The 11200-nt window shown below is 47.3% G+C and overlaps 1 protein-coding gene across 2 annotated transcripts; it reads left to right on the top strand.

Moving 5' to 3' along the window:
- Window positions 1–10612, top strand: inpp5ja (inositol polyphosphate-5-phosphatase Ja). Of its 2 annotated transcripts, none has more exons than XM_018746020.1 (13): window positions 1–313; window positions 3158–3650; window positions 4120–4227; window positions 4477–4585; window positions 5004–5120; window positions 5855–6030; window positions 6237–6348; window positions 6968–7077; window positions 7249–7459; window positions 7575–7712; window positions 7823–7906; window positions 9269–9373; window positions 9455–10612. In XM_018746020.1, exons 2-13 carry the CDS (start codon window positions 3196–3198, stop codon window positions 9902–9904), a joined length of 2175 nt encoding a protein of 724 aa, XP_018601536.1. In that variant the 5' UTR covers window positions 1–313; window positions 3158–3195; the 3' UTR covers window positions 9905–10612. The 2 variants fall into 2 exon arrangements, with proteins under 2 accessions (XP_018601536.1, XP_018601535.1); XM_018746019.1 differs by having other exon boundaries at window positions 1–308.
- The last annotated feature ends 588 nt before the right edge of the window (window positions 10613–11200 follow it).

The following is an 11200-nucleotide window of genomic DNA, read 5'->3' on the forward strand; positions in this document are numbered from 1 at the left end:
TGCGCTGACACGGTTGGGTCCCTCAGAGACACGAGCCGCGTCCTGTCAGTGTGGACGGGGAGGATGTGAACATGAATGATGCGAATGATGCGGACGCAGATGATGTGAAAGAAGACACAAACGCTTCCGTTGCGCTCCTGCTGCCGGTTTACAGCCCCGATTTAGAACATGTCCTCCTCTCCAGAGGACATCGAGGACGTGACACTTGTCTTTGATCAGCTCCGATGATGATCCTTCTCTCCTCTCCAAAGTGTCCGCACTGTGTGTGTGTGTTCGCGGGGTTCTGCGCGAATTACCACCTTGGCCAGGTACGGTACGTTGTTTTAATCATGTTTTTGTATATAATATTGTCACATTGTGTCGGTGACAGGATCGCTCGCGTGTCTTAGTACATGATTTTAAATATATTTTCTCTATTTCTTCTCAAGCCTGACCCCGCCTCCCACCTCGGTTTAGATGCTTGTATTTTTGGAGTTTCGTGGAGGTTAGACGGTACAGATGTGGACTGTCTGTAAAACAACCCGGCAGACTGTCAGTGTGTGTGTGTGTGTGTGTGTCTGTCGGTGCTGTGGTGAACTTGAGACAAACCACAATATGATGGAGGGACTCGGGTATGATTTTCATGATCTTTCGTGGTTATATCGCGTCCTCACCGTCCACGACCTGGGGAAACGTGGTAAACGAAGGAACCGCTCCTTGTGGAAACGTAGTATGAATCAGTCCCAGTCAGTGAGCTGCAGTAATTAGAAAAATGATGTTCAGGGGATGAGACCTGTTTTACATCATGCTATTCAGAGAACTGGACAGTTTGACCGCAAAGGTCACGGTGGATGAAGACAACTGACTGTTGATGTGGCTTACCTGTTTATTACCTGTTCCTGAAATCTGATGTTCTGGGTGGTGTTTGTACTACGGTATTTATATAACCCATTATATAAAAGGGTTTGCATTGTGGATCGGGCAGGATTAGAACATTTTCCCTGCTATAGAAATCACTTAATCATGTTCCCAGAGTGTGTGTGTGACAGAGAGAGATACACTCAGTGACAGTGACCATAACCACGACTGACTCTGCCGACCCTGAGGATGTGCTTTGTAGACCCACGACCATAACAAGTCAATCTGAGGATAGCAAGCCGTTCTCCTTCCTCGTACTCCTCTCTTGTCCCCTGGGGGACGTGACCCCCTGCAGTTCCTCATTGGACAGGGAAGTTGAAGACACTGTATCCCTCACAGGTGCGCTGCTTCAGTGCACCCCCGCATCGCTGGCTACTTTCTTTACACACCACCGACTGTGTGTGGTCTGAGCATTTGGGCTCAGCCTGCACTGGGAACACTTACTGTCACTTGCTGAACCGCTTGGGTGCCGACTCATCTGTTATATTGGCACAGTTTGGTGTTATTTATGCATTTGTGGTTCATATCTTGGCCTGCCAACTGTCAGATCCTGTGATGCAGAAACTGTGCTGTATGAATCGCCGTAAGAAAAAAGGACCTTCTTCTAACGACAATGCTTTTCTGCACAAGATGAGAGCAATGCATTTAATATAGGCCTTCTGTGTCTTACATTCTCACTCTGTATCTATGAGTCTCTCATTATTCTAATTACATCAACTTCCCCTCTCTGTTATATTCAATTATTATTATAATTTTCATTTTTTTATAATCTCTCGCTTTGTTACAGTCCCCCTCTGTGTATTTGATTTCATGCGCCTCTGTGTTTTTGTTGCAATCTCTCGTTCTGTTTATTTCAGTTCCTTGTCTGAGTTTATTATCCTCCTGTGCCATATTTGTTATCTACCATGTCAATTTACTACGCTGCAGCATCATAGTGATTATAGTACAGTAAATGATGATTTGTTGTAAGCTCTCTGTGTGTAATACATTCCCACTTTTTGTTTTTGCTGTCTATTTGTTAGAGTCCCTCATTAAGTTTTTTACAGCAGTTGTTGGTTTGCATTTGTGTGTATTTATTACGATCCCTCTTTATATTTCCCGTGGTCCTTCATTATTATTTCTTATAGATCCCAAGAGGAGTTTGTTACAACCCCTCATTGTTTTTGACATGGTCCCTTGTTAGTTTTTCTTGGCCACCCTCTGTGTTTGTAACAGACCCTCATTATATTTGCTACATTGCTTCATCATGTATTGTTATAATCCCACGCTGTGTATTTATTACATCCCTCACTGTGTTTGTTACACACCGTGATGTTTGTTATGCTCCCTCATTATGTTTTTCTTACCCTCATTCTGTTACAAGTTCCTCATTTGAGAGCTACAGCTTGTTGAGCAGTTGATAGTATAATAGTTAGAGCTGTCTTTGGATCTGAAAGTTGCAGGTTTGAATCGCTACTGCTGTAATTTGAGCAAGGTACTTATCCTAAAATGCTCCAGTAAAAATCTTCCAGCTGTATAAATGAGTAAACAGTTGCAGGTGCTGTAACATTGTAAGTTGCTTTGGAGAAGCATGTTGGCTAAATGAATTAAGTGTTACAGTTTGTTTTCTACACTTCCTCGGTCCTTTGTGTTCAATTACAATACCTCTCTGTATGTTTTTTACAGTCTACAGTAGTTTCTGTTACACTGATGTCATATCAGCCCTGTGTTCCTGTGTGTGCTGCTTCAGCGTTATGTGTTCGTTATGTGTAGTAACTCCGTGGGTGGTGAGACTGCTAGTGTTCATCAGATGACAACGTGCCTGAAGCGCTGCTCTCTTTTGGTCTGGTTCGAGAACATTAATTATTGGAGTTTAATTTGATGTGTGCATTCCTCCCATCATCAATAATGCATGGTGGACAGTGTAGCTCCATAATGGAGATGCCCTTGGGTGACATCTGCCTGAAAAAGCTATATTAGAACAGTATGTGTGTATCCCCCATAGGCCACTGTGAGTTCATTGCTCCCTTCCATTCATTCCCCTTTGTTGTTTTCCTTTTTCACCCAGCAATTATATGTGTAACTTGTTGACACCCTGTGAATATTTCCGAGGCTTACAGCTGGGTCCTCTTTCAGCCCTTGAATGCAGAACTTGTTTTGTTCCTTTGGCGCATCAGACCTTGTTCCACCTGTCAAAAACAACCCGTTGTTTACCCTGAGTGTAGCTCCTGTTTGATCCAGTAAAAGTCAAACATCCTTACTTTTTTTTCCCCACATCCAGACCAGTGTCATACATTGACCCTACTGACCTGCAGCCAGATGGAGCCCGCTGGACCCACTAGGCCAGTGACCCTTATTCCAACTTCAGGCCGACCCACTCCCTTGAAGGTCCAGAACCCTGCTCCTGGACGGGATGAGCATCGAGCCAAGGCTTCAAGTACACCTGCAACTACTGGAAGAGTGGGCCGGCCGAAGCTGAGCATGCCTGGGGCACATTACACACCCACTTCCCCTGTGTCTGTAACCATGCCCCCTGTGCCTGTGGACATGCCCTCTAGCCTCCTGGCACCTGGCCACAAAGGCCTGGAAAATTCTACATCCCGTAGCCCTGCCCCAATCAAGGTCGGGCCAGCATGTGGTCCAGTGTCCACCCTGTCTCCCACCATTCCTTCCGCCACTCTCAGCCCTCAGCCGCGGGAAATCCAGCCTTCATGTGGGAGTGCAGAAGTCCGCCCCCAAAACAGCGCATCAGACAAAAAAGTTGAAGATTTCAGGTCAGCATGAAATGAACAAACCAAAATGGAACCGCAGCTTAAAAAATGTTTTCGGTTTGCTGAATTACCCTCATTTGTTTTCTTTTGTTTACTGTTTTAGCAAAGAAGACAATTTTGTTTTCCAGTTTGCTTGCAGTATTGATTTTTTCAAAAATTTTTAAAATGAAACATTATATACGTGACTGTTTTGTCCAAGGTGACTCACGAAGTCAGTTTCTGTGCACTAAACACCTTGCAATGATTTACCTCTCTGTACAGCAGGACATTTTTGGTTTATCAGTTCAGCGTAAGTGCTGTGACCTGAAGGTAATACAGTAGGTGTGGGATTCAAATGTGCAACCTTCATAACAACAGCAGTAATCAATATGTTACCCACTACACACTATACTTTTTTCAAATAACGTACCTGTAAATGTTGACTGGATTATGGAATTGCAACATGTCAACATCCTTACTGTCTTTCTCATAGGGTGCACATAGTCACATGGAATGTGGGGTCTGCTGTCCCTCCCGATGGCATCACATCCCTGCTGGAGCTGAATTCTGCTGATGGCAATGCTGACATGTACATCATTGGGTGAGACACGTTAAGAGAGGAATCACTGGTGTCAGAATACAGTCATGTATGAGGTCAACACTGTGCCAGTGTGACCTTAGGAATTGTCCCAGCACCCTGATTGCCACCACTGCCTCAGTCCCTTCCCCCTCTTCCATCTCTGAGTTCATCCTCTCCCCCTGTGACTGAGTTGTATCTCAAAAGTCTTTTTCTCTTCCTGGCTCAACCCTACCACCCACTACTCCCCAACACTCTCAACCTTGCTGACAGGCTGCAGGAGATGAACTCCATGATAAACAAACGCCTGAAGGACGTTCTCTTCACTGACCAGTGGACAGAGCTGTACATGGACACCCTGAGCCCCAGGGGATATGTACTGGTCAGTAAAGGGGTGTTGCCAGTCTCTGGGGTGCTGTGTTCAGGGGGGATTGACATGAGAAGAAGACACATTTTATTTTGTTGCATTTCTCTTCATCAGTGCTTTTCCTCTCTGGCTTTGCTCCTCTCTTCCCCATCCTCTTCCTTTACTTTTTTTTACCTTTTGTGCATCCTTTCTTCCCTCTACCTTACATTTAGTTGATGCTTTTCTCTAAAGCAACTTACTTACAATTACTTACTCATTTATACAGCTGGGTAATTTTGCTGGAACAACTTAGAGAAAGTACCTTGCTCAAGGGTACTACATCTGGAGGGTAGGATCAAACCCATGACCTTCAATCGAAAGGCAGAAGCTCTAACCACTACACTACCAGCTGTCCCTTGGCTGCCTTCTAAGTCCTTTGTTCCTTCTCCCCCAGGTGACTTCAGAGCGCATGCAGGGAGTGCTGCTGCTGGTGTTTTCCAGGTACTCGCACCTGCCATTCCTGCGAGAGATCCACACCGAAAGCACGCGCACCGGACTGGGGGGCTACTGGGTGAGGCCTGTCTGGACACTTAGCACAAACACACGCCCCTCGATGGAAAGACACCCCTAAACACTGGGTCGTACCAACTGACCAATTTGACGTGCTGAGTACTAACACACCCACTGAGTACCAGCACACACAACCTCAACATCGAGACACACCCACTGAACACAGAGACAGGCCCAGCAAACACAAAGCATGCCCACTGCACCTCAAGATTAAATTATCTGTTGATGTGTTCTCTGTCTCCGCATTGCATTACTTCGGCAGTTATAAAGGGAAAAAAGCCTAAACATTTCTCCAGTTTCTTAAATTCCCAAGTTGCAGACTCTCGAATATATGAGATACAAGGGATTGAAAACTGTTATGTTACTCAGTGGTTGTATCTCTGCTTATGGAAAGCATCACGTGAGCTTTGACCTGCAGAGAGATTCTGAGACTCTGTGGAGGAGGGTCTTCCATCAGAGGCGGAGCCTATCACCTGTCCTGCATGTCCTTCCTGTAGATGGTAGCCTCAGCAGTGCCTTTGCGCAGTCTCCTTGGCTCTGAGGTCAATGCAGCAAAGATGAGGGCTGCTGGCTGACTGCTGCTGTCGTTCTCACGCGGTTTGTCATGCACTGCAGCGCTTACCGTGACCTGAACGACACGGCTACCACTCTCTTCATTAGTCTCAGTAGCTGAGTCAGGTCATCCGCTGAGTCATGCGGACACTCCCTCACCCCCTGTCTGTCTCCCTCTTCCAGGGAAACAAGGGAGGTGTGAGCGCTCGCATGACTGTATTCGGGCACTCGGTGTGTTTCCTGAACTGTCACCTGCCCGCACACATGCAGAACCTGGGCCAGCGAGTAGAAGACTTTGAGAGCATCCTGCAGCAGCAGCAGTTCCAGTGTGGCGGGGGCATGGGCGTGCTGGACCATGAGTGAGCCCCCGTACCCCACACCTTGCTGAAACTATCACTTTACTTCCGGGGGTGTAATTGTGGCTTGGTGTGTGTTTGTGAATGAGAACACTCAGGATGGAGGAGGTGTGTGTATGTGAGCAAGGTCGATCCCAGTGATTCAGATGCATATTTGGGCAGGAGGCCATCACTGTGGTTTAGGATTGTGTTTGTGTCCTCTGCCACAGCCTCGTGTTCTGGTTCGGGGATCTCAACTTCCGCATTGAGGACTACGACACCCATGTTGTGAAGAGTGCCATTGAGAGCAACAGGCTTTCAATGCTGTGGGAAAAGGACCAGGTGAGTCCTGATAGTACTGTGTGTCTCAGTTGAGGGAGCAGCAGTGTACTAATAAACTATTTCGGCAAAGTACCACTAGGGGGAGCTCCAATGTATCCTAATAAACTATTCCTCTAGAGTACCACTAGGGGGAGCACCAACATATATTTATATGCTGCTCCTGTTGTTGTTGCTGGGTATTCGATGTGTACAATGTGACATTTTCTGAATTCTTGCTAACAGGATTATTCCCAGACTGATCTGCATGACACAGGAGTTTTCGACGTGTGAACGGACTCAAAGATTATTATATTAAGCATAGATGGATACTTTAATTACTATTTCAGTAACCCTTCACATTGTGCAACTGTAACTTTTCTATTTTTGAGACCATCCTGCAATCCACAGTAACCTTATGACCCTCATTTAGGACATGACCATAGGCTCTGGAGACCCACTGTGTACCTGTTGCACTTCCTGCTGCCCCATACTAATGCCATTCTTGCAATGTGCCACTAGTGGGATCATCATGGCTACAGCGACGTGTAGTTTTTACACTATTGTGCTGATGCCTCCCTTACACCTCAGTTCTGCCAGGTCGATGTGGCGTCAATTCCTTTCTGATATCTGCATCCCGTAGCTCAACATGGCCAAGCAAAGCGAACCAACACTGCGCGGGTTCGAGGAGGGCCCTCTGATCTTCCCCCCCACCTACAAGTTTGACGTTGGGACACACACCTACGATACCAGGTTTGGCCGGAGATCAGTGTTGACTCTCCATGGAACACATGCTCAGTAGACCAGCTTGTTTGGCTTGTGTTGGCGGCAGGATATTTGAGATGAACAAACAGTAGGAATGGAAAATCAGACAGGGCGTCACAGTGTGTTATTACAGCTGTAGTTCATATTGTTCCCCTTCAGTGCAAAAAAACGCAAGCCTGCCTGGACCGATCGCATCCTGTGGAGACTGAGAGCGACGTGTTCGCCTGGCCCCACTCACCTCCCCACCGTCAGGCGGGGCTTGACGTCCTGGCTGAGCCATGGCTTGAGGGTCACGCAGCACACATACCGGAGCCACATGGGCTACACCATCAGTGACCACAAACCAGTCAGCGCCACTTTCACACTGCAGGTGAGTCAGCTGCCTGTCTGCACTGTCCAACCGCTGTTTGGTTTGGCTCTCAGAAGGAACAATAACCAAGACCAAGGAGTGTCCTTTCCCACCAAGTCCTTGTCTGTGCTCCCAGTTTCCTTTCAAGGTGGACATTCCACTGGTTACGCTGTCAGTGGATAAGGAGTGGAGCAAAGTGTCAGACGCTTCCGTCAGTTTCCAGGTGGTCTCTTCCTTCGCTCGCAATTCCTGGGACTGGATTGGCCTGTACAAGGTATGAGCCTTCTGCCACCCAGTGTCTCTAAGGGCTGTAGTCTTCTGGCTGATCCTTTTTTCGGAACGGGGAAGTGTTCTGCGTTACTGATCAGCCACCTTGGTTGGCAGGTAGGGTTCAGACATGCAAAGGACTACGTAGCATACGTCTGGGCAAGACTGGAGGAGTCTGACCACCTGGCAGAGGAGCACCAGGTAATGGGCACAGTCTGACCCTTCTTCCTTAATACACTTACAAGCACAGATGGGAGAAGTCTGTTCGTAACTCAGTTACTTTTAAATTCAAAGTAACTTTTACTGCAATTACATAATCAGTACTACAGAGATACTTCAATTTATAGGTCAGATAATGGGGAAATCTTAAATGTGGCTCATGTGTATACCAATATTTTTGTAAGAATATTTATTTTAATACTTTACTGAGCTACAGCTACATGAAAATTAAAAGTAAAATGACTGAAAATAACATGAGAGTGAGGTGGCATACTCTTCTTGTGTTTGGATGCTCCTTGCTGTCATCTATTGGCTCTGAGAGTAACCTCTGTGAGAACATTTAGAAAGTAGACATGGGATGAACACACACACACACACACACACATTGTCTGAACTGCTTGTCCCATATGGGGTTGTGGGGAGCCAGAGCCTAACCCGGCAACACAGGGCAAAAGGCTGGAGGGGGAAGGGACACACCCAGGACAGGATGCCAGTCTGTCACAAGGCACCCCAAGCAGGACTTGAACCCCAGACCCACCAGAGAGCAGGACCCAGGCCAACCCACTGTGCCACTGCGCCACCGCACCCCCTTATGGGAGTAATACAGTTAAAACAAAATAAATAGACTGGGAAATCTGTCTTTGAGAATAAACTCTGTCCTTAGACTGGAATTTAGCATCTTCCGGAGTAGACCGCGTTGTCACAGAGACTAATCCCAACGTTTCGTTTCCTATGTTGGAAACATCCTCAGGGTTCTGTATCATAAACTGTTAGCAACTGTCTTCACAGATCATTAATGTAATCTGTTAGGTTGATTGAGGAGTTCAGGTATTTATAGTGGTTGGTGGGCGGGGCTGTAGTCAGCGGTGGGTGCGATTGGATCGTGTATCTGCCGGAGGGCGGGGTCGTAAGTAGTAAGGGGTCCTATTGTCAGCTTGTAGACTCCTTTGAGGGGCTGTACCAGCCGGGGGCAGTTCGTCTATTGGCTGTTCGGCTTTGAGGTGGTTTGATGATTGGTCCGTGGTGTATCTGGTGGAGATAGATGAGATTAGTGTAGTCCATGTTTGTGACAACTTGAAACCATCTTCTTTGTTAAAGTTGTCTGGACGCTTTTCTATCTCTATGGCTTCTCTAACCAATCTGCTTCTGTAGATGGAGACTGATGTCAGTACCCTTGTTTGCTCAAAGTTTACTAGGTGACCAGTCTCTAGTGAGTGCTCCGCTGTTGCAGACCTGATGTCATTGTTTTTGCAAAACTCTGTCCTTTTTAATCCAGCGTAGATAAATTTCCTTGGCTTTGATGACACTGAGCCATCTTGCTCCAACGTTCTCTTGTCATTCCAGGTCATTTTTGCCGAAGAAGATTTGCCGAAGGGCTGTGGAGAATACATTCTGGGCTACTTCAGCAACAGCATGAACACTATCGTTGGGCTGACAGAACCCTTTCAGGTAATGGTCGTTGCTGCAGTTCCACCGGTTGCCCTTTGTCTTGAGGTCCGCCATTCCCAGCTACCACCTTTTTCCCCGTAGGTCCAGCTGCCGTCCTGCAGCCCGCTGGTCAGTCGCAGCGGGAGCTCCAGCAGCAGCTCAGAGGATGACAGCACACTGGGTCTGCTGCCTTCGCAGTCGCGCAGCCCAAGTCCTGCAAGCAGCAAGCAGCACCGGCCCAGCCGCAGCCGCAGTCCCGCCCTGCCCACTCTGCAGGGCCTTAGCCTGAGGCCCCGGCCTCGGTCCCGCGAAGCCATCCCCCGTAGCCCCTCCCCTTGTGCCTCTGCCAGCAGGAAAGAGCGCCTCATTTCCCCAGACAGTCCCATGTCTGGCCAAACCCGCTCCCGCACCCCCGGCACTCCAGGCACCCCTGGTATCGAGGTCAGCACCCCTGAAGCTCTGATCGCTGCCATTATTGGGGACCACATTCCTCTGCAGGGCTCCCTTTATGGGGCGAAGCCTGTTGGAGAGCCCAGGGATGCGACCCTGTGACCGACCTGATGACAGCTGGTGCTGAGGTTTCCGGTGAGGTGTGCCATTGACCCGGGGCAGTCCGCCACCACTCAAGACCATCGACATACAGGCTTGTAGCTGTAGCAGTACAACCAGAAGGTTTCCAGAAAAGTCCTTCCGGAGCACTGTGTGGACCGACCTTCTGATTTCGTGACTTTTCAGTTTAGACTGTGCGGCATAAAGTTGCTCGTACACATGTGTTTATTAATAGTGTACTTTATTGCTGTACCACATCTCTGTTGTTGTTGATGAGCATACAGTTTTCCAGCACTTACTGTGTAATCTCTGACCATGTTCAGTGACATTCAGTCCCTGTATTTTTGAAAACCCTCATTGCAAGGCTGTAGACATGTAAATAATTTCCGACAGAAATAGAATGTATAAGAAACTCAGAGGTGTTTGCAGAAATAAAGAAAATTCTGCTCCTGGTACATATGATGGGAAAGCCACAGAGAAAAAATAAGGTAAATGTGTTAGAAGGAACCTTAGCACAATGTGAGGTTTCTAACCAAAATGATTGTCTGTGTGCGTGTGTTTGAGTGTGTGTGACACAGAGGGTGAGAGCAATCACCAAATGCTTGCCTTGGGCACTTGTCAGGATGTTTTTTCATGTAACTGTGACTGTGAATATCAGAGTTTCCGTCAGGGTGAGTGAACAATAATACCCAACAGATCCAGTTCAACACTCCAGGGATTCAATAAAGAAACACTGTCAAGAGTCAGTTTCCAGAACTGAGTGCTTTCTCATGGTGGGGAGACTGGGAGTAACAACTGAGGCTCATGAGGCTCGCAGGAGAACAAGTAAACACCTAACTAGTGATCACCAGGGGGCTTCACCTGAAGAATGCTGCTGATTTGGTTCTGGCTCCTTCTGGGTTTATGTGGAAGGCAGTAACATGGTGTTGGTGAACCCAAGGTCAAGCCCCTGCTCCCCAGGTAGAGACCATGACCAAGATGCTGCCCATCCATTTCTCTAGTCAAAATTATGCAATATTCTTACTATTTGTTCACTGAGCTAGTACTTTCCTCCAAGGTGATGTACAACAGCAGGTCTGTGCACTAAGCTACTTACAATACATTGATTTACTCATTTATACAGCTGGGTGGTTTTTACTGCATGAATTCAGGGTACCACAGCAGGATCAGGGATTCAAACTTAGGTCTTAAGACTGCGAGTCATTGTCCGTTCTGATCCACTTAGGAAAACGGCTTTTCCATCCATCCTCCTTAGAGGTTTCCTCTTGCTACTGCCTTGTATGTTAATTCATGAGCACT

This window comes from Scleropages formosus, chromosome 6 (genome assembly GCF_900964775.1).
Source record: "Scleropages formosus chromosome 6, fSclFor1.1, whole genome shotgun sequence".
Lineage (NCBI taxonomy): Eukaryota > Metazoa > Chordata > Actinopteri > Osteoglossiformes > Osteoglossidae > Scleropages > Scleropages formosus.